This window comes from Onychostoma macrolepis, chromosome 12 (assembly GCF_012432095.1).
Source record: "Onychostoma macrolepis isolate SWU-2019 chromosome 12, ASM1243209v1, whole genome shotgun sequence".
Taxonomy (NCBI): Eukaryota; Metazoa; Chordata; class Actinopteri; order Cypriniformes; family Cyprinidae; genus Onychostoma; species Onychostoma macrolepis.
Genome location: NC_081166.1, coordinates 28791019 through 28815511, shown reverse-complemented (window position 1 = coordinate 28815511; position 24493 = coordinate 28791019). Strand labels below are relative to the sequence as shown.

Below are 24493 nucleotides of genomic sequence, written 5' to 3'. Positions count from 1 at the left end.
TACATCACAAGTGCAATGCTGTACCAGGTGCGCTACCGAGCAAGTCTACTACATCAGAAAAGCCAAATATAAGGAGCTGGTAATGTGATGCAAATATCAAAATGTGTTATTTTACAAATCATGCATATGCTCATAACATAGTATTGTGCAAGGAACTGTGCGAAAATATGTCCTTATTAATTGAAAATCTGACTTTGTAATCATTATATGAGTGAAAAGCAATACAAGTTGTTGGTGTATTCCTGCAACTAGTGTTCATTTCAGCTGCAGTGAATTATCTGCATAGATACTTTTTTTGGAGTTTTTACATTTAACATTAAACATTTCCCCTTTTCTGTTCTACAGAAGTTGTCATAAACGTTTGGAACAGTGAGTGAATGATGACAGAAATGTTATTTTTACCAATTCCTTTAAAATTCATGTGCAGTATATTTAAATACTACATTATTACATACAAGGCCTACATTACACGTGCACCTCTGGCAATTTGCACTAGGTTGCACTAATTCTATTCTTGCTTACTATTACTGATAGTATGCATATTGGCACACAGACAATAAAGTCATTGCTATACCATTCATTTTTATATGTATCTGTATACAGACCTCTCGTGCAGGAGGCCAAAATACTGAACACTAACTGTAGCAAAACCTTTTTAACAACTGGTTAAAAAAGCGGCGGTCTGTGTGTTTCTGTTCCCTTCACAGTTGATGCTGGTGTCTAAGTGGTTTAAAAACTACATACACACAACAGAGGTTATTTATAACAATAAACCCGCTAGTCTCAGATGAAACGTTAAACACAAGTTAACCCACAATATGAGGGTGACAGGAAAGTGTGTAATGTCACCCACAACTCACACACATACACCCTCTCTGAACGCACAGACAACATTTCAGAGAAACTGAGTTTGACACATTTCAGGTGCGAGTGTTGCTAAACGCTGGGAACTCCTTGAGTTGAACAGCCTGAGGCTCGCATGGGAGTGTCGGCTATGACAAAGCAGGCATAAACAGAAAGTCAGGTTTTTTGACTTCTTCAAGTGACGCAATCCATGAGAAACTGTGTCACACGAGTGTGTGTCTAACACTCACTGTGCAAAAAAACAGTGAGGTTATTGTTTGAACGAGAAAGAGGGGCGATTGGAGGGAGCGGCAGAAAGGAAGAAAAAAGATAGAGAGGCTTGTGATCAAATAAAAATGGACTTTGTTTTGCCTTTTACCCACTTTTAGCTCGTATTCTTGACAAGTTATCTGCTGATCAAGGTGTGGCTCCATCTGCGACCAGACTACACACCTTTAAAATCAGCTGCCAGTGTGACTAGCTACTCATAAACTCATAAAGTTACTAGACTCTGTTTCACAGCTCGTTAAACACATACGAGAGCACAAGAACACAGATTTGTTTACACTTGGTCTTAAAGGCACAGGGATCGAATTATTATTCACTGTCATCATTTATTCACTCTTATGCCATTCCAAACCCATATGACTTTCTTTTTTTCTGTGAAACACAAAATGAGACGTTTTGAAGAATGTGCTGTTGCTCTTTTCCATGCCTTTACTCTTAAATGGGGCTTAAGCTTGAATGGACACATAAAGGTGCAAATAAAACAACTGTATACGCGGTATATACGCTACAAAAAGTGGTAACCTGCAGTTAAAGAGCTATTTTTGCATGATTTAACCCACATAAAGTTAGTTTTGGTGGTATACATTAATATAATTCAGTGATATTAATTAAATTACATTTTTGACTTGTTCATTTAGATGTTAGCATTTTTAGGTTACCATTTTTTTTTTATCAGTGTAATCTACAGAAGCCATATGATGGCTTTAATTGAAAATGATTATTATTATGTTGTTATTCACCGATTATCTGCCACTACTTGAAATATAATAAATATTAACTGAAATAAAATATCAAATTTGAACGTTAACATATTTCAGCTAGTTTCAGTAAGAGATCAAATAAACATGAACTGAAATAAAGTAAAATATCAAATATCAATGTTACCATAAAAATACATTTTGTTTCAGCTTGTTGTCAAGACAATAGTTCCCTTTTTTTTTTGGTTTAACTTAAGTACTAACATAACTAAAACTCAAAACTAAAACATTGACAGACAATCAGAAATCACTCACTCTCTATAGTATTTAAAGTGGCAGATGACAAAACTGTAGCATGTGCTTATAATAAATAAATTATTGTGCATTGGTGTGGACGCTAATATAATTATCATTCTTGGTTTTTCAGTCAGATTTGAGAGTGAATCATGCATGCCACTTTTTTGAGCCGCTCAGCTGGATCAGTGAAAACAAGCAGACTGAAAATGTTCCAAACTGGCCTGGTGACCTTTGCACATGTGTGATCAGATCACAAGTGTAAGGATGTGAGTGCTAGTGTAAACGGGTTCTTAGATGATTTGACGTGTGTGATGGCAGCGCACTGAACGCTCTGACCTTTACTCGTTGAGTGCCAAAGTGACAGGCACCAACAGTGTGCTTCACCAGAGACTGAGCTGCTGCACACGCCACAAGAAGCGTCTGTGAAACCATAAAACACGCCAGCTTTCTGAATATAGATCATTGTGCTCTCTGTGTGTTGCTCAGTGGCTTCAGTTATTCTGGGTATGCCACATTTCTGAAAGATTTTATGTCCGTTGTGTGTGTACATATATATATATATATATATATATATATATATATATATATATAGGCTATGTGCGTGTGTGTGTGAGAGAGAGAGAGAGAGAGAGAGAATACAGATGCAAGTGATAATAAGTGATTGCCATTTGTATAGCATTTTTCACAATGCTTCAAAGCAGCTTTACAGAAAAAACATGATGTTATAATTTAAAATGTCTTAATATTTTCATGCCTTATAGTCATATTTAACAGATTAAAGCTGGGCAATAATATATTTTACATTTATAAACAATCAAGCAGTTGAGATTTGCTATATGCTGTAGCATATATCACTTTAAATGAAAGTACTGTATGAATGTAGACCAAGTTGGACATACTTATGTATCCAGCTTCATATAGAGAGTGGGACAAAAATATAGTTAGCCTACATTTTGTAAAATAAATAAATAAATAGATCTTGCTAGATTTTAAGTTTTTTTGAAGAAACTTGAGGGATGTATTTTGGGTGGTTGCGAGGGCGTTGCTAGTTTTTAGGGTGATTTAGGCATTTGCTAGGTGGTTACTTCTAAGTCTCCATGATATTGTATTTATTTATTTATGCTGTTTGATCATCTGACCAATTAGAAAATGAATAGCATATAGGCAAAGCTTAATGCTAAGGGTTTTTTTGTTTTTTTTCTTGCCGTAAAAATGGGGGCGTGGCCATTTGTAAATCTATGGGTCTGGCTTCCGGTCTCATCCGCGTCCAGCTATTTTTAGCTGTACAAAACAGTTCGTTTTGCTGCTTGATATTGAAAATTGGTGTGTCTTACCATATTATTTTAATGTATTATATTAATTATGAACACACTGGTTTGTAGTGCAAACAGTTTTATCGTTTACTGCACGTTGTTATTCTTCTCTTTATTTACTAATGAAACGGAAGTCTCACACATATGCTTACTTCCACATTGAAGGAAAAAGGTGACTAATTTCATCGTAACATACAGGCCTGTCTTACGGAAAAGAACATTTATGTTTAATCTATCTAATATTGTGTTGGTCATACTATACAATGATTTATTGCTTGTCTTTGTTGAATAATGCAGAACATAAAGAGCTTTAAAAATAATTGCATATTAAATCTAAAGTATATACAGTGGGGCAAAAAAGTATTTAGTCAGCCACCAATTGTGCAAGTTCTCCCACTTAAAAAGATGAGAGAGGCCTGTAATTTTCATCATAGGTATACCTCAACTATGAGAGACAAAATGAGAAAAAAAATCCAGAAAATCACATTGTAGCATTTTTAAAGAATTTATTTGCAAATTATGGTGGAAAATAAGTATTTGGTCAATAACAAAATTTCATCTCAATACTTTGTTATATACCCTTTGTTGGCAATGACAGAGGTCAAACGTTTTCTGTAAGTCTCACACACTGTTGCTGGTATTTTGGCCCATTCCTCCATGCAGATCTCCTCTAGAGCAGTGATGTTTTGGGGCTGTCGCTGGGCAACACGGACTCCAAAGATTTTCGATGGGGTTGAGATCTGGAGACTGGCTGGGCCACTCCAGGACCTTGAAATGCTTCACGAAGCCACTCCTTCGTTGCTCGGGCGGTGTGTTTGGGATCATTGTCATGCTGAAAGACCCAGCCACGTTTCATCTTCAATGCCCTTGCTGATGGAAGGAGGTTTTCACTCAAAATCTCACGATACATGGCCCCATTCATTCTTTCTTTACACGGATCAGTTGTCCTGGTCCCTTTGCAGAAAAACAGCCCCAAAGCATGATGTTTCCGCCCCCATGCTTCACAGTAGGTATGGTGTTCTTTGGATGCAACTCAGCATTCTTTCTCCTCCAAACACGACAAGTTGAGTTTTTACCAAAAAGTTCTATTTTGGTTTCATCTGACCATATGACATTCTCCCAGTCCTCTTCTGGATCATCCACATGCTCTCTAGCAAACTTCAGACGGGCCGGACATGTACTGGCTTAAGCAGGGGGACACGTCTGGCACTGCAGGATTTGAGTCCCTGGCAGCGCAGTGTGTTACTGATGGTAGCCTTTGTTACTTTGGTCCCAGCTCTCTGCAGGTCATTCACTAGGTCCCCCGTGTGGTTCTGGGATTTTTGCTCACAGTTCTTGTGATCATTTTGACCCCACGGGGTGAGATCTTGCGTGGAGCCCCAGATCGAGGGAGATTATCAGTGGTCTTGTATGTCTTCCATTTTCTAATAATTGCTCCCACAGTTGATTTCTTCACACCAAGCTGCTTACCTATTGCAGATTCAGTCTTCCCAGCCTGGTGCAGGTCTACAATTTTGTTTCTGGTGTCCTTTGACAGCTCTTTGGTCTTGGCCATGGTGGAGTTTGGAGTTGGACTGTTTGAGGTTGTGGACAGGTGTCTTTTATACTGATAACGAGTTCAAACAGATGCCATTAATACAGGTAACGAGTGTTAAAGAAGAAGTTACAGGTCTGTGAGAGCCAGAAATCTTGCTTGTTTGTAGGTGACCAAATACTTATTTTACCGAGGAATTTACCAATTAATTCTTTAAAAATCCTACAATGTGATTTTCTGGATTTTTTTTTCCTCATTGTGTCTCTCATAGTTGAGGTATACCTATGATGAAAATTACAGGCCTCTCTCATCTTTTTAAGTGGGAGAACTTGCACAATTGGTGGCTGACTAAATACTTTTTTGCCCCACTGTATGTGTAATGTAAAAATAAAGCAAAAACTAATATTTAAAATAAACTAAAACTTTACACAAAAACTAATAAAAAAAATTTTTTTAATTACTAAAACTTTAACAAGAATCAGTTTGAATATTCGCTATTTTAGTGATTTGCATCGACTATTGTATTTACTGGTTATTATTATTCTATAGGATATAACATCAGGGTTATTATTAGGGCTGGGCAAAAAAAATCTTTTTTTCGATTAATCGTTTTTTTTTTTTTTTTAATGAGGTCGATTCGATATCGATTCTCAAAAGCCGCGAATCGATCTTTTCCCGAATTTATTTCAGCACACATTTAAAACGAGATCTGATTAATGTGATTCTTATCATTAGTCTTCTCCACTAGACGTCACCCTTATTTACCGATGCGCGATGTTACAACAGAAAGCCTGTCATTCATTCAGTGCTTATCATGGCGGAGATACTGTTGATGAGAACCAAGAACAAAGCCATACGCGTGATTGGTAATGCTCGGGTGAAATGCTATAGTAATACTATAAATCTGTGGAAGCATTTGATATCACGCATAAGGCGCCATGATTTCTGCAATGAATGAATGAATGAATGAATGAATGGCGGATGGCGCGACGCACTATTTTGTTTACTACACACTTAATAAGCGCGGACGACGCTCGCGGTGTTTTCATCTTCTGCCGTCTCACTATATGATGATATTAACACACTGCTGCTCTGAGAGTCATTTCATTAGCATTTTACAGTTTAATTTGAGAAAACTACCGTCATATCACATGATACACAGCAGCTGAAAGTTCCTCACGGCAACCTGTCAAAATAAAAGTTTAGTTTAACATTAAGAGCAGTCTTAAGACTCAATGCTACTACTAATAAATATTAATAAATATTTATTTTTAAAGGAATAATCCCATTTGTGTTATTTTTAATTTTAACAGTAAACCTCTGTTGTGCAGCACTTTGTTTGCCAAAAAATAAAAGGGTTTAATTTTCATTTGATTAGGATCAATTAAATTCATGTTTTATGCCTTCATCTGATTACCAGAAAAATTAAGAACATTTAATAGGGCTCTATTATTGTTTAAGAAAGGACCCTATACAAAAAAAGAATAGGTTTAAAATACAGGCCTGTGGGTCTTAATTTCTTTTTATTAATTCACCATTTGTAAACTGCGTTTACTGTTCATTTTTTATAAATAGTAATAGCTTTTGTCTTAAAACTATATTCACTGAATGTAATCAAAAAAACGAGAATCGAATCGAATCGGTACATCTGAATCGATACCCAGCCCTAGTTATTATCATTAACTAAAACTAAAACTGTAAAAGAAATTTATTACTTCAAATAAAATAAACATTAACTGAAATAAAAAAAAATTTAAAAGTTGAAATAGTAAAATAAAAAACTAAATAAAGAATAAAATGAATAAAAACAATATAGACATTTTTTTTTTTAAATAACATAAAAATGACAAAAAAATCCGAAACTAAAATTTACTTCAAAATATGAACAAAATCGAAAATATTATGTCAATGATAGTAAAATAACACTCATGTTGGATCTTACTCTGTCCTCCATTATTCAACACTGAGACATATACATCAGAAGTGAGGAAAACACAAGTGTTGAGGATGTCGTCTACATTTGCTTTGTTCACCCTGAATCATCTGAAGCATCTAGCGTGTGTCATTCAACCCGCATTCATCGCTCTGTCTGGCCTATACGTTGTGTTTTCCTCCGGCCTGTAAAGCTCTTGCAGTCGTAATACGGTCAGAATGGGCCGACGTCCAACGCTGGGCAAAAATCCCAGAACTCTCTTGTGAGAGTCACCATATTATTAGTGTCTTAATAGGACAGTGTGTATGTAAGCGTGTGCGTTTGTGTGCGTTATACTGTACTGAAATGCTGCAATGCAGAGAAATAGGTACAGTGTGACACTGCATCTGAACGAATTCACATTTTCCTGCCTAAAATCAGTAAACACACACTCAAAAAAAGAGCTGTGCAGGTATAAGACCTGAGAATACAGCTGAGTCACTCACTCTCTGTGACTCACACACACACACACACACACATCCCTCTGACAACACCCCTCAGATCTAACTCATGTTTAACACCTCGTATTACAAACAACATGTGTGACTCAAGTGCTGTGTGTCACCCAACCAACTGTGTGTGTGTGTGTGTGTGCATGGGTTAGTGTGTAGTACAGAAGCACCATATTACTATCATCACATCATGAGAAACACACGTCTGCTCCCGAAACAAGAGCTCAGAGAAAATGAAAGCTCCATGTTGTTTCCCTGTGAGGCACAATGATGACATGTGACTGTAGCATCATACGCAATGCTGAATCACTTTAATGACACTGTAGAAGTCCCCGATATGAAGACACAAACATGTGGTCACCGCTAAAGAAAGTGAAATTTATTTGGCTTGAAATTACTTTGGAGCAGCTTACACGCGTTTATTGCTATCAAAATATACACAGCAATTAATAATATAATTAAAAATAAATGTAAATGTATATTTTATATATAATTTTATTTGAATAATATAACAATATAATGTAATATAATGACAATACATTACTTAATTAAAATAGTACCAATAAATACATTTAGATAATTAATATTTTATAAAATTTAAATATTAATAATGCTAATTATTATTATATTATATTATTTATAAGTTCGGCTATATATTAATATAACTTAACTTACTGTCACATTTATATTATTATTTTTTTAATATAATGACATTACAAAGTACTTTTAATAATATTTAATAAATAACAAATAGAAATTAAAAATAAACATTTATAAATGCAATGCTTTATTTATTACTAATGTAATGACATTACAATATACTTAATTAAAATGCAATAATAAATAACAAATTAAAATTAAAAGAAAATATTTCATAAATCATATTAAATGACCTGTATAAAAATATAACACAATTTATTATATATTATAACTTGATATATATATATATATATATATATAATTTTGTTACTAAAATAATAACAAATATAAAACGAAATATTTATATTATATGTTTATTATAACTTTTCTTACTACATTATATAAATCGTTTTTATTTTAATAATGTACCACAAGTATAAATAAAAATAAATAACTTAATAAAAAATAAATATTATTTACTAAAAATAAAATAAATAATATTAAAATAAATGTCATTAATGGGAAAGATACATATTACATTTGAATATATAAAAAATTTATTATTATTAAAAATATCATATTTCATAGCATGTGTAGCACTCTATGCTCTGGGCCTTTCACCGCAGATGCGAGCGCGAGAGCAGCGCGACGCTTCGCTGACAGGTGCGGCGCTTCGAGCCTCTGTTGTCCAGGTGAGATGCTCTTACCTGCAGCGCCGCAGTCCGCGCACAGCTCGTTACCGGCTCGCTGTCGTAGATCGCGCAGAAGGCAGCTGTTCCGATCGGGATCTTTCGCCATGACTCGCCGGAGGAACGGATCGATAGTCTCCGCTGGGCTTCTCTATGGCGAGCAGGTTGATGAATGGAGCAGCGATGAAAACGTTCAAATAAGCACCAAATAACTGCAGGCGCGTCTAGTTATGAAGCCCGGTGTTGTATGTCCACATAGTGATGGGATAGAAACGGGGGGGAAATATAGTCTTTCTCTTCCTCTTTGTGTTTGCGCTCAAGGTTCTGGCGGTGAAGAGAGAGAAAGAGAGAGAGAGAGAGAGGGGGAGAGAGAGATATCCTTTCCTTTCACTCTAGAGAATTCATCAGCGTCTTATCGCCTCCCTCCTTCATTATGCTGCCCACAAACACACTGGAAATACAGAGACACCTAGCGGCCGCTTTCAGGCCCCGTTTACATTGACTACTAGTGCGTTTTCGTTTTAAAACGCATGACTTTTGCTACTTTCGACCCCGTTGCAGTTTAAAACTTTAACTTTTTATTCTTCAAAGAATCCTGAAAAAAAGTAGCCTATGACAGGTTTCCAACATTGCTAATAAATCAGTATTGCATAACATGTATTTTAAAGTATATTAAAATTTTGATCAAATAAATGCAGGCTTGATGACCATAAGTGACTTATTGCAAAAATATAAAATAGTAATGTATCCAAACTTTTGACCTATATTTTTATTATTTTTTCACATTGCCCTTTTTTTTTTTTTTACATTTGAGCACCTGCCCCTGAGGAACTCTCTGCATGTACCTGTTCAGGTGCCACGGAACACGCGCTATTTTACGGATTAAAAGTATAAAAATATATATATATATATATATATATATATATATATATATATATATATATATATAAAAATATAAGGTAAGGTAGTAAATAAGTGTAGAATAGCACTGTGTGCCGAGCCCCGCCCTGATGTAATGATTGACAGCTCGGGGGCGTGCTCGGCTCGGAATGCATTTTCAAATCCACAATGACTTAAACTATATTCATAGCGGGGTATTTAATGAAAATGCATTTGAAACGTCATATATGTAAGTGTCAATGCATTTAAGAAAAATAAAGGACATTTACACGATATCACCCTTTTGCTGCAGCTTTGGCTCAGAATGCATTTTGCTACAATTATCACGCGGTATCACGATGAAAATGCAATCCCAAGTGTCCTACCCCTAAGTCTAAATGCATTTAGGAAAAACAGCATTGCTACAGTTTTTGTTTGGACATGTTAAGCATATCTAATCAATTTGGGTAATACATTTTCATTTTAATTTTGCAACTTATAAAGCTTTTTGTTTTTAATTTACATATTAAATTTTTTTTTTTAATTTACATATTAAAACTAGTGTAGAAAATGGCAAATTTAAATGATATGATTGAATTTTCATTTTGCACTAAATGTTGCACATATGAATGGGAAAATGTACATTTAAATATAGAAATACATTGCCATTTTGCATATTACATTTCAAATTGAATTTAGCTACACATATGCTTCCATAGGTAAACAAGTCAAGTCAAGTCACCTTTATTTATATAGCGCTTTTAACAATACAGATTGTGTCAAAGCAACTTTTCAATATCAAAATAGTGTGTCAATAATGTAAAATGACCAGAGGTGTAAAAAGTATTAAAAAATTTTACTCAAGTGAAAGTAAAGATACTCAGTGAAAATTTTACTCAATTAAAAGTTCAAGTATCTGGCCAAAAACATACTTGAGTAAAAGTAAAAAAAAGTACAACTTTAAACTGTACTCAAGTATTAAAAAAGTAGAAGTACTTTTTTTTTTCTGACAGACATACAGAAGTTTGGTTAAAGAAAACTAAACAAAATGCAATGGCACAGGTCAAACATGTATATCTAGTGCAACAACAACAATTAAAATGCAGCACAGCAGAACACACACACACACACAAAATTGCATGGAAAGGGATTATAGGGAAACTCCATCCTTTCCACCCTCATGCCATCCCATATATATATATATATATATATATATATACACACATACATACAGTGGTGTGAAAAAGTGTTGGCCCCCTTCCTGATTTTTAATTTTTTTTGCATGTTTGTCACACTTTAATGTTTCAGATCATCAAACTAATTTAAATAGTAATCAAAGATAACACAAGTAAACACAACATGCAGTTTTTAATGAAGTTTTTTATTATGAAGGGAAAACAAAATCCAAACCCACATGGCCCTGTGTGAAAAAGAGCTTGTCCTCTAAACCTAATAACTGGTTGTGCCACCCTTTGCAGCAACAACTGCAATCAAGCGTTTATGATAACTGGCAATGAGTCTGTTACAGCGCTGTGGAGGAATTCTGGCCCACTCTTCTTTGCAGAATTGTTGTAATTCAGCCACATTGGAGGGTTTTCGAGCATGAATGGACTGTTTAAGGTCATGCCACAGCATTTCAGTTGGATTTAAGTCCAGACTGACTTGGCCACTCCAAAACCTTAATTATGTTTTTCTTGAGACATTCAGAGGTGGACTTGCTGCTGTGTTTGGAATCATTGTCCTGCTGCAGAAGCCAAATGCACTTGAGCTTGAGATCACGAACTGACGGCCGGACATTCTCCTTCAGGATTTTCTGATAGAGAGCAGAATTCATGGTTCCATCAATTATGGCAAGTCATCCAGGTTCTGAAGCTGCAAAGCAGCCCCAGACCATCACACTACCACCACCATGTTTGACTGTTGGTAGGATGTTCTTTTTATGAAATGCTGTGTTGGTTTTACGCCAGATGTAACGAGACACACACCTTCCAAAAAGTTCAACTTTTGTCGCATCAGTCCACAGAATATTTGCCCAAAAGTCTTGGGGATAATCAAGATATTTTTGGCAAATGTGAGACGAGCCTTTGTGTTCTTTTTGGTCAGCAATGGCTTTTGCCTTGGAACTCTCCCATGGATGCTGTTTAATGAATATTACCTTAATTGAGGCAAGTGAGGCCTGCGGTTCTTTAGATGTTGTTCTGGGTTCTTTTATGACCTCCTGGATGAGTCATCTTTGCGCTCTTGGAGTAATTTTGGTAGGCCGGCCGCTCCTGGGAAGGTTCACCGCTGTTCCAAGTTTTCTCCATTTGTGGATAATGGCTCTGACCGTGGTTCGCTGGAGTCCCAAAGCCTTAGAAATGGCTTTATAACCCTTTCCAGACTGATACATGTAAACTATTTTGTTTCTCATCTGTCTATGAATTTCTTAAGATCGCGGAATGATGTGTTGCTCTTTAAACATGCTTCACTTTGTCAGACAGGATCTATTTAAGTGATTTCTTGATTCAACAGGTCTGGCAGTAATCAGGCCTGGGTTTGGCTCATGAAATTTAACTCAGCTTTCTAAAATAATGTGGTTAATCACAGTTCTTTCATGATTTAATAGGACGGGGCAAGCACTTTTTCACACAGGGCCATGTGGGTTTGGATTTTGTTTTCCCTTCATAATAAAAAACTTCATTTAAAAACTGCATGTTGTGTTTACTTGTGTTATCTTTGATTAATATTTAAATTTGTTTGATGATCTGAAACATTAAAGTGTGACAAACATGCAAAAAATTTAAAAATCAGGAAGGGGCCCAACACTTTTTCACACCACTATACACAGGTTTTTCAGTTCAAATTATTATAATTGTTATATTAGTATAGCGCTTTTCACGATACAAATCTTCGCAAAACAGCTTTACAAAAAATTTAAGATTCTACATTATATTTAGGTTATTGGTGGTACAGTAAAAACCATGCAGTTAGTTAAATTATAAATATATATATAAATATATACTGTATATGACTTTCATTTATCAGATCAAACTAAGATCTAAATCATCTAAACTAAATCATCTTTCCTCATATAACAAGTATGGCACGTCCAAAAATGACACTTCAAAAACTACACAAAGTGAATATGACAGTAACTCATGGTGGTCCTGTCCCCTTGCATTATACAGACTAAAAATCTTTGCTTGTGTTCATCTGAAGAAAGAAAGTCATGAACATCTGCGACGACATGAGAATCTTAATTTTTGGGTGAAATATCACTTTTAATAACAATGTGATGCAGAGGTTATAAACATATTCCAGACAGAATGCAAGGATGTGTTGAATTAATGAGGAGAGTCATAGAATTAAAACATACAACATTAATGTTTTGAAAGGCCACTTTTTTGTGTTGTCTATGTCACTGTCTAAAAGGATAATTAATCTTTTAATTGTTTATATGGGGGTTCTCAGCAAATATTGCTACATAATTATTTGCGACTAATTATATGAATTAATGAGCAAATCATGTAATTATTAAGATTAAAAAATATTCATTGAGAGTCCAAATTCCTACTCAATGTGTCATATAATGACATATTATTAATACAACTTATCCACTAGCTGGTAAGAAAGTCACTAAACATGAATTACAATTAAGTAAACATACAATGTTCATTTAAGCACTTTTTTGGAGATTTGTAACATTTCATTTAAAAAATAATAATTCCAAACAATGATCATTGGTTCTCACATCAAGCACGCACGTTTTTCACAGGTAATATAATGAATATTTAAAAAAAAATGAATATTTAAAAATATGTTGAAATAATGCGGGCAGATGGGTTCCTAAAAAGCATATTCCATCAATTACAACCTCATAATTCACAACAGAACGAACTTTAATGGTTAATGAATAATTGATGATGAACTGCTGGATATTGGTATGTGCATGTTTTGCAGTCCTATCGTGTTCACACTTCATAACAGCAATATAGCCTACTTTAACAACTGTGCAAAGATAAAAATACCAGGTAAAAACAGGAGATCGTTCAAATTCATTCTCACCTGCTGCCATTTCAGATTGTGAGCCGAGTAAAGAAAATCACCTGAAAATGACCAAACAACATGCTCTAAGTTGTGTAGAAGCACTCAAAATTAAAAAAAAAATTAATAAATAACTGAAATAAATTTATTGATGTTGAATTTAGGGATGAGATTTAAGCGTGTGTGTTTGTTTAAGGGTGATTCATAAACAAGTTGTTCTTTATTCACAGCGTGACACATTTCTCTCGACTCATTCGACCAAAACAATCCCTCGTGCTGTTATTGAGAGTGAAAGCAGCCAATCACCGGCGGCTTTTCAAAAGCCACGCCCATTGGCCGGCCTCCAGGTACATATGTAAGCCAATCCGACATAGTTTTTGAGCAATAGGCCCAAACCAAGCGAGACAGACGTTTTCTTCAACCAATAAGATTAATTATATTACATGGCACTATGACGTAAATGCATGACGTCAGCAGGTTTTTGTTTTTGCTCTAACTCAATGTTGTGCATGTCAGCAACTGGACGTTGTTAATCGAGCATGTGATAATAATAATTTTAAAAACAGTAATTAGTTGCCCAACATATAATTTTCTTGAAACGCAAAATCGGCACAGTTAATGGACAGCGTATTTTGAGTCACTGCTGAGTGGGACAGTTTTGGGATGATCGAACCGATCCAAGAGTTCCGAACCGGAGAGAAGGTGCGAAGATCCGGTTCCTCCCCAGACAGAGAGAGGGCTGATGGATCTCCCAAACTTCAGAGGCTCTTCTGCGCTTCCTTCAACCAGGACACGACGTAACGCTACATTCCTTTTTGTCAAGTTCTTAAAAAGCCAAAAGAGATCCATATATGTTCCATATGTGACCCTGGATCACAAAACCAGTCATAAGGGTCAATTTTTAGAAAGTGTGATGTATACAGCATCTGTAAGCTGAATCTTTCCATTGATGTATGGTTTGTTAGGATCTGACAATATTTGGCTGAGATACAACTATTTGAAAATCTGGAATCTGAGGGTGCAAAAAAATCTAAATATTGAGAAAATCGCCTTTAAAGTTGTCCAAATGAAGTTCTTAGCAATACATATTACTAATCAAAAATGAAGTTTTGATATATTTACGGTAAGAAATGTACAAAATATCTTCATGGAACATGATCTTTACTTAATATCCTAATGATTTTTGGCATAAAAGAAAAATTGATAATTTTGACTCATACAGTGTATTGTTGGCTTTTGCTACAAATATACCTGTGCTGCTTATGACTGCTTTTGTGCTGCAAGTTCACATATGCACTTAAAAAATACACGAAATGCCCAAACCAGGACTCGGTGATGATGACCTTAATTTGGCCCGCAATACCATATTACAAAACAGGGGAAAACATGCCATTGAAGCACATCTTCATTTCTAGTTGATTTTATTATTGTTATGATATTATAATTATTATTGCATGGAAATATATAGATTATGTGTGTGTGTGTGTGTGATTATATCTAAAACCTCTTGATTAAAAATTAAATTTGAATATAGTTGGATATATAGATTTGTCTTTTTTCAGGTCTTTGGCTGTTGGTGGTAAGAATGGCTACAGGCTTTTCTCTCTGTCCTCTGTAGACAGAATGGATTGCATTCATCGAGGAGGTAACAACTGTCTCAAAGTTATCTGATCATATCACTGTGCGACTGTCTTTTGATCACAGAGACATTAATGCCTTGAGGCGGTCACAGATGTTTGATTGCAGCTGCATTTGGGAAGTTTGTAAAATAAACAGAACCAAGGCAAGGGTCAGGTCATCTCAGACCGTTATGTACACGAACACCTGCACAGAGCCTATGAACAGACCAAAGAGTTGACAGAGAAATAAACGAATCGTGGTTCTGTAACACAATAAAATCTGGAAAAAAATCGATCAATAAACTACTAGTTAAAGATTTGAACACACCGGCTCATTCGGTATTACTGCTGTTGTCCATATTTTAGAATAATAGCAAAGTCGACACATCTTATATTTCAGATTTTCTAAAGTAACTTTTAACATTCCTGCTTGTAAAGAAAGCCATACATATATGTTTTAATAAATCGAACCATTGTGATTAATTTTGGTTAATTGTGCAGGCATGTTTTAAAATAATACAACCATATCAATGTTATTTTATTACCACTGATATGTTTTATTAATATTTTAAATTAGCTTGTATTTAAAATATTTTTCATTTATTTTAATTATTATTTTTTATTATTATTATTATTTATTTTTTTGTAGTGTGTTTACATTTCAGTTTTAGGTATTTTAGTACATCAAGTTAATCTAAATGAAAATGAGAAGTGTTGCTTTGTCAACTAGCTGAAATAAAATACATTTTTAAATTGAATTTTATTTCAGTTAACATCTATTTTTTTCAAGTAACAAAATAATGCTTTTTTATTATCGATAACATAGCATTTGGACATTTTTGTGGTTGTCAAACATTAGTGAAACATGTTACTTAGTGCAACATCTAAATGCAGTGACATTCATCTACTTTGTGTCTTCTTTGTAATGTAAACATTCAGTATATAATGTCTTTCTGGATGTCTTTGTGTGTGTGTGTGTGTGTGTGATTAGTGGAAAGCCCTGATGTGTATATAGCGGAGCGGCTCTTCTCCAGCAGTCTGATGGTGGTTGTGAGCAGATCCACACCCTTCAGAATGAACATCTACCATTTCAAGAAAGGCACGGAGATCTGTAACTACAGCTACTCCAACAACATCCTCGCTGTCAAACTCAACCGACAGGTACACATTCACTACCATTCACATGATTAGGGTCAGCAAGAGTTTCGTAATGCTCACTAAATTGATCAAAAGTGACGGTAAAGACATTTATAATGTTGCAAAAGATTTCTATTTCAAATAAATGTTGTTGTTTTGAACTTTCTATTCATCAAAGAATCCTGAAAAATAAAATGCATCACAGTTTCCACAAAAATATGAAACTGTTTTCACCATTGATAATAATCAGAAATGTTTCTTGAGCAGCAAATCAGCATATTAGAATGATTTCTGAAGGATCACTGAAGACTGGAGTAATGATGCTGAAAATTCAGTTTTGATCACAGAAATAAATTACATTTTAACGTGTATTCACGTAGAAAACAGCTGTTTTAAATCGTAATAATATTTCACAATTTTTACTTTTTTAGTTTTAGTTTTGTCCGAATAAATGCAGCCCTGGTCAGCAGAAGAGACATGTTTAGTTTTGAGGCTTACAGGGTTTATTCCAGCATTTTGTATGTCCTTTCTTCAGAGGCTTGTAGTTTGTCTGGAGGAGGCTCTGTACATCCACAACATCAAGGACATGAAACTTCTCAAGTCTCTTCTCAACACGCCACCAAACCCCAAAGGTAAACACTACACATGGTTGAAGTATACTTTTGAGTTATTGGTGTAATAACACTTGAAACCCTGCATGTCAGAGTCATCACTGTTTTATTGCTTCAGTTGAGCAAAATGTATCTATCCAGGGTTAAACTGGGCCAGAATGATCTGTAAATGCTCTCTTCTCTGCCAGGTCTCTGTGCGCTTTCTGTCAATCATTCCAACTCGTATCTGGCATATCCAGGGAGCTTCACCGCTGGAGAAATCACTCTGTATGATGCTTTGAATCTGGTAAGAACCCCATTGAAACTTGCTTTAATGGAAAGCGAAGCTTATTGCAACTTAAAGCTCTCCACTTTCAATATTTGTAGAATATGGTGACCGTGATCTCGGCTCACGCCAGTCATGTAGCTGCCATCGCATTCAATGCTTCAGGAACCAATCTGGCCAGTGCTTCTGAAAAAGTGAGTCTGAAGTCTTCTCCGTGACAGTTTAGTGGAGCAGCTTCATTTTTTGTACTGTGATCTGATTTGATATTGTGATTCCCAGGGCACTGTTATACGGGTTTTCAGCGTACCTGACGGAGTCAGGCTGTTTGAGTTCCGCAGAGGGATGAAGAGGTGAGCGAGCTGACATACAGTCAGATAATGAAACACAGTTGTTATGAAACAATAGAAGGGTGTTTATTCAGCTACAGGCACTTTTACTGTACATACCGATGGTTGATTTGTATTAAAACTAACATGTTTTATTATATTAAGACTGTCTTGGAAATGTTTCATAATTTATTTTTGCTAATTTAAAAAAAAAAATTGCATTGCAAAATGTGCATATATATGTGTGTGTGTGTGAGTGTGCATATGTAGTTTTAATTAAAAAAACTATATATTAATGTATTATTTTTATTGATTTATTTTTTAATTCAGTCTTAAATTTTTAAATTGGCATTTCTTGTCAAGCTATAATTTTGACACATTTTAAGACAAAGGAGTTATATATTATTAATTTATTTTTTAATAAATAAAATTTATTTATTTTTTCATTCATTCATTACTTGTTACATTTTATTATGTAAATATATTTTATACTATTTATTTAGTTATTTAATAATAGGAATCCCTCACAATGGGATCAGTACAAAGTCAAAGGTTTATTTATGTAGCACTATTTATGCAGCAAAAGCTTGCTTTACAATGCATCAAAAAAACAGACCAAATAACATAAGTAAACAAGAAAAGTAAAAAGACATAACAGACAGACATCATACATAAAATAAATGTGACATGTGATGAAAACATTAACAGCCAGTGAAAAGAAATGAGATTTTAATAATGACTTAAAAACTGGTATAATCCGAAAGGGCAGGTGAAAAAAAAAAGATTTACTTGCTTGCAAACTCATATCATTTCATGGTCTTTGTGTTTAGGTATGTCAGCATCAGTTCCCTGTCGTTCAGTGCCGATGCACAGTTTCTCTGTGCCTCCAGTAACACAGAGACCGTTCACATCTTCAGACTGGAGCACCACAGTCCCAGGTGTGATATGATGTGCATAAATTAATGCAGCAGAATGTAGGCTTTTGTAGCTTTATGAAACCTTCATGATGTCACGTGTGCTTTCATGAGAACAGTAACGAGTCTCCATCGTGGTCTGCATATATGGGGAAGATGTTTTCAGCGGCCAGCACCTACCTTCCCTCTCAGGTGTCGGATATAATGCATCAGGACAGAGCGTTTGCGACCGTTCGCCTCAGTGTGGCTGACGTGAGGAACATAGCGGCTCTTTCCACGTGAGTCCAATGCATTACTGTATACGAGCGTATGGAGTTGAGGAAATACTTGAATGTATATATCATCGTCTGCAGGATCCAGAAGGTTCCGCGTCTTCTGGTGACCTCACTAGATGGCCATCTCTACATCTACAATGTAGATCCTCAGGAAGGAGGAGACTGTCATTTAGTGAAGAAGCACAGGTGAGTCAGTACTGCAGATTATATATTAGTCATTTGTTTCAAAAATTCAAATTATATGTGCATTGACTTTCATTTTTTCGTCTAATTTGACAAACCATTAAATATAGAATTCAATGTCTAAATTTATACAAATTAATTTACCGTTTTTCATTCAATTTGATACACAATAAGCCATAAAATATATAATTGATCTATAGTTTTTGTCCAATTTGATTCACAATAAACTAAAAAAAATATATTCAGTTTACAGTTTTTTTTTGTCCTATTTCACTTGCAATAAACCATAATATATATAACTGATGTACAGTTTTTGTCCAATTTGATACACAATAAACTAAAAAATATATAATCGATTGTACAGGGGTTTTTTTGGTCCAATTTGATTTAAAAAAACCATAAAATATATAATTCATTTAAAGTTTTCTTTTTCCAATTCGATTGTTATGGAGTGATCAGAACATGGAGATGTGCGGATCCTTCTGCAGAGCTTTCGTACATTAACTCACAAACAAAGAATGACAAGGCAGATAGTTCACAATCAGACACACTTGGGAAAACTGGGCAGGTAGACATTTCACTATTAGCCTCACTGACTAGAACTGGTGAAGCAGACGGTTCAAACTCAGATACACTTGGGAGAACTGAACAGACAGATAACTCATAATTCGAATCACTGACTGAAACTGGTGGAACAGATGATTCATAGTTAGACACCTTTTGGGTAACAAAACAGGTTATCAGTGCATGAGCGGTCTCTATGTCAGTGACAGGGTTACCGGGGCAAAGGTGGAGTGCATCTCTAGTTTCTGAGCTCATGACATACAGGATCGAGCGTTCAGAGGCGGGTTCCCTGGATGTGACAGACAGTTCAAGCTCTGAGACATGTGGGGAAATTGGACAGACTGACGGTTTGTAACTCAATTCACAGACTGAATCCGGCAGCACAGACACTTTGAAACCAGACACACTTGGCAAGACTAAACAGACAGATGATTCAACATTAGGCTCACTGACTGAAACTGAACTGGCAGACATTTCATAAACAAAATCTGAAACTGGAAGGGCTAGCAATTCACACTCAGGTTCATTGGCAGAAACTGGGCAGAAACATCATCATGAGACACATTGATACACAATTCAGAAATCATGTGCATTGATTGGAACTGGGCTGGCTAGACAGACAGTTTAAAAGTAGATTCACTGACTGAAGCTGGTACAACAGATGATTTAGTATGAGACACCCCTGCAAACGTCACATGACCTGACCTCTTGACAGAAACTGAAGACAGTTCAACAGTTGACACACTTGGAGAGACTGAGTAAGATGACAGCTTATAATTTGACTCACTGACTGGGATTGGCAAACGGATGATTCTATAGACATATTTGTGGAGACAACAAAGGTAGAGAGTTCATATTTAGATTCATTGACTGTGACTGGCAAGACAGAGTGTTCACAAACAGCCTCCTCGGCTGCGACAGATAAGACTGAGAGTCTAAAGGCAGCTTCTTCAGCTGGGTCGGAACAAGACAAAAGTTCATAATTGGCCTCCATAGCCAGGTCAGGACAGGACGAGAGTTCTGGGGCAGCCTTTCTGGCTGTGACAGGACAGGCTGGAAGTTCACTGACAGTCTCCTTGACTGTGACAGGACAAATTAAGAGTTCACAGACGGTCTCCTTGACCATAACGGGACAGACAGAGAGTTCACAGACGACCTCCATATCCGTGACAGGACAGGCAGAGAACTGATAAGCGGATACCACTGACACCGTTGGAGGTTCTGCAGCGGATGCCGCCACCTCTAGAAGTTCTACAGCAGTACCATCAGGAGTTTCAACAGATGCAGAGAGTTCAGCAACGGTGCCTTCGACCGTGACATGACAGGCTGAGGGTGCATTACTGGGCTCCACCACCGTGCAAGGAGCTGAAGCGAGCACTGCCGCCTCGGGAAGTTCTGCAGCGTCAGCCACCACCTCTGGAGACATCATAGTTGACGCTGCCGTTTTTAGAGTTTCAGTGGTGGTGTATGCAGCTCAAATACACCATAAAGCGATCCCCAATGTGGGAAGCGCTACAGACAGGGGAATTAGTTCAGAGACAGTAGGGCTAGAGTGAGTGGGTTTGGGGATACCAGCTGTGCGTGCAGACACCAGCGGTGCATCCCTAACACTGGCTAACAGACTGGGATACCGAAGGACTGATCTTGAAGATCTGGGTGCGACAGACAGGACGTGACAAGACTTTGAAAAATCACCTGAGACGTGACGAGACTCTGGAAGATCACCTGTGACGTGACTGGACTCATGACAATCGACTGTGACTTGACTCAGGAAAATCGGCTGTGACTTGACTCATGGATATCAACTGTAACATGACTGGACTCATGAAGATTAACCGTAACGTGACTTGACTCATGAATGGCAGCTGTGACATGACGGAGCATCGTTGTGGCCGAAACGAACATAAAAGAGAAAATTCTCGAACATATTTCTCCAGCAATCGTGGGCCTTGTTTAAGGGCAAATAATATTTTTGTTGTGTCCATTCCTGGCCAGTGTCCATTTGAAAAGCTGCTGGATCCTTGTGTGGCCGAGCATTCTGTTACGAAGTGGTCAGAACATGGAGACGTGCGAATCCATCTGCAGAGCTTTATTCATACACATGGTCATACACAGGCAGAGTCGAAAACTGGCAAACAGGTATATAGAGGGCAAGTCACAAGAGCAGTCGGGTGATCACACGTGGGTCGATTGACGGCAGACGTAATCCAGGGGGGGCGAGGCGAACGGATAATCCACACGGACAAACAATAGTCCAGATGAGGGGCGAACAGAGTCCGAAACAGCAAGACAAAGGGTTAATCCGAGACAGGTGATAATTCCAGGGCAGGCGGCAGACTGACAAGACGAGATAAACAGGCTAACATTCAAGACTAGACTAAACCAGACCAGAAACACGGAAAGGCTCCGTAAAGTTGCTATTGCAAACGCAGAGATATGCGCAAACAATACTCGGCGACTTGAGCAGGATCTGAGTGGGTGTGTTATAGTGTGTGTAATAGCTTTCAGGTGAGCGTGTGATTGGTTACAGCTGTGTGTAATCAGTGCAATTGATGATGGGAACTGTAGTCCGGAGTGACATGTAACAGTCTGTGTAATGTGAGAGTCAATGTAACAGAAGAGCGACCTCTGGTGGCAAGTGAATGGAAGACGACAGGATTTGTGACATCGATACACAATAAGCCACAAAATATATAATTGATTTACAGTTTTTTTCCAATTTGATGCACAATAAACATTAAAACAGTTGAATTACAGTTTAATTCACAGTAAGCCATAAAATATATAATTCATTTACAGTGTTTTTTCCAATTTGATACACAATAAGCCATAAAATATATCATTGGTTTACAGTTTTTTAGTCCAATTTCATTCTCAATAAACGATAAATTATATAATTGATGTACATTTTTATTTTTTGCAATTTGATAAACAATAAACAAAAACATATATATATATATATATATAATGTACAGTTTTTCTTTGGTCCAATTGGATTAATAATAAAGCATAAAATATATAATTGATTTACAGTTGTTGTTTTTTTTCTCTCGTTTTTGTCCAATTTTATGCACAATAAAAATAAAAATCACAGTTCAATTGCCGTTTTTTTTTTTTTTCAGTTTGATTCACAGTAAACCATAAATTATATAATTGATATAATTTGACAGTATTGTCCAATTTGATTCATAATAAGCCATAAAATTTATAAATGAGGCGATTATATTTTTCTAAAGGTCACTCAGTCAAAACTCTTTGATTGAAGCTTTTGAAATTTGAAGCGCTGATGGTCAAATCTCTAGATAAATTTGCATTTGATTCATCCATCAGACTGTTTGACAGTGAAGATGAAACAGAACTGGAGGCTGGCAGTCCATCATACGCAGCGACTGTTGCCACAAGCACAAATCCAGACACTCCGTCTTCTAGTTCCCTCACAGGTACATCACCACGAGCCCCATAAGAACACATCAAATGTTTATTTTTCAGCACTTTTAAGGCACTTCCTGAGGATTTATAGGTAAATGACGGTGTTTCCTTCAGGTTTCTCTGAGGATGTTGGTGTGAAGAGAGGAGAGCTGATCCCAGAACATGAGTTTGCGGATGGACCCGTCTGTCTGGATGATGAACAGGAGTTTCCTCCGGTTAGCTTTCAGAACAGATGAAAACTCGATCTTCATGGCTCTTCAAACACATTTCATTTCAGTCAGGCTTCGCGGCCGTCGGATGGCATCTCTGTAGGATGCCAATCACTGTATGAGCAGCAGTTTGGGTGTAAATATCACAGTTGTTGATCAAATCATGTTAAATAGCAGGCTGGATGTAGATTCAGGGATTCAGGATTACCAGCTCAGGCGAACGTTTTACAAATACATTCCCATTATGAAGTGTGTTTGAACTAGAGCAGCTCATAGATGTGTGTTTAATTCATTCTAACTACAACTGTGAACTCATACAGTCAACTCAACTTTTGCCACAGATGTCTGTAAATGCTAACATAACTATAATATTATGAAGAATAATGCTTTTCAGTGAAACGGGTGAAACTGATTTTTATGAATGCCATAAAATGATTACCTGCAGGAGGCTGAAAGTCAAAACAGTCAGATTTTGAAATTGTGTAAACGAGCAGTTTACATACAGTAGAGTACAGTATGAGTGGCAAACCACTACAAAATCTTCTATACATTTTAATGTTGACCAGATTAAATATATTAGTTTTTAGGATTTAGAGTTTAAATTTGCACAAAGCTAAAAAAAAAAAAGTATTTGAACTGATTTCACATTCCTGTCCGTAGTCAATATCACAGTGTTGTTGATTTGAATGTGGAACTGTAACATAATAAAATAAAGTTAGCAAAATGAAAACTAAATGTTTGCATGTTTGTGTTGAGGATGATGTGCTACACATTTAGAAATGCAACACTTAAACATTTGATATTGTCATCTAAATTATTTATCAGATGGCATAAAATAATTAAAGCAAGAACTCAGTTACGCTGCTTAGATTTATATATATATATATATATATATACTGTAGAATATAGCTTTTTTAAAGTATGGAATATACTTGCATGTGAACTGAATATAATTGCATGGTATTTTCAATAATATAAAAAATTTATTACACTTTACATTTATAATGAATGCAATTATCTGAACTTATAATTTCATAATTTCTTCTGTTGTCTTTGAAATATGGTTAAAGTGTTGCTGCTGAATGCACTGACAAGCATCATAAACTAAATTTTATTGTCATTTCTATTGAAACCTGTCATTTATTTAAATACATTTATAATTACACGTTTTATTAAAAAAAAGTTGCAATTTAAAAGTTGCAACTTTAAATGTAATATGAAATCATGTTGGACTTTAAAATGTTCAAAAGTACTTTTTAAAAGTGTAAAGTACTATACTTTAAAATGATACACTTTTAAAAAGTACCTTTGAACATTTTAAAGTCCAACATGAT

General features: G+C 35.9%; 2 protein-coding genes across 4 annotated transcripts in view; one reads left to right on the top strand and one right to left on the bottom strand.

Moving 5' to 3' along the window:
• LOC131551375 (arf-GAP with dual PH domain-containing protein 1) overlaps positions 1-9156 on the bottom strand; it is a 30393-nt gene extending 21237 nt beyond the window's left edge. The window contains exon 1 of one of the 3 annotated variants that reach the window (XM_058794304.1): positions 8744-9156. In XM_058794304.1, coding sequence (XP_058650287.1) covers positions 8744-8834 — 91 coding nt within the window. In that variant the 5' untranslated portion in view covers positions 8835-9156. Of the gene's footprint in view, positions 1-1226; positions 1347-5987; positions 6106-8743 lie in introns of those variants that run through there. The other 2 variants (XM_058794306.1, XM_058794305.1) reach the window with 2 other exon arrangements.
• A 4938-nt stretch (positions 9157-14094) lies between these two features.
• Positions 14095-24007, top strand: LOC131551574 (WD repeat domain phosphoinositide-interacting protein 1). Its single transcript, XM_058794601.1, has 12 exons — positions 14095-14424; positions 15190-15272; positions 16238-16407; positions 16919-17015; positions 17183-17280; positions 17361-17453; positions 17539-17609; positions 18416-18523; positions 18619-18777; positions 18853-18960; positions 22852-22961; positions 23065-24007. The coding sequence occupies exons 1-12, from the start codon at positions 14291-14293 to the stop codon at positions 23184-23186; spliced, it is 1353 nt and encodes a 450-aa protein (XP_058650584.1). The 5' UTR covers positions 14095-14290; the 3' UTR covers positions 23187-24007.
• The last annotated feature ends 486 nt before the right edge of the window (positions 24008-24493 follow it).

What these genes read in the sequence shown, in the direction of transcription:
- LOC131551574 (XM_058794601.1), top strand. Translation starts at nt 14,291, where the DNA reads ATGATCGAACCGATCCAAGAGTTCCGAACCGGAGAGAAGGTGCGAAGA. An exon ending in CACGCCACCAAACCCCAAAG is followed by an intron (nt 17,016 to 17,182) that starts GTAAACACTACA and finishes CTTCTCTGCCAG; the next exon opens with GTCTCTGTGCGCTTTCTGTC. An exon ending in TGGCCAGTGCTTCTGAAAAA is followed by an intron (nt 17,454 to 17,538) that starts GTGAGTCTGAAG and finishes TGTGATTCCCAG; the next exon opens with GGCACTGTTATACGGGTTTT.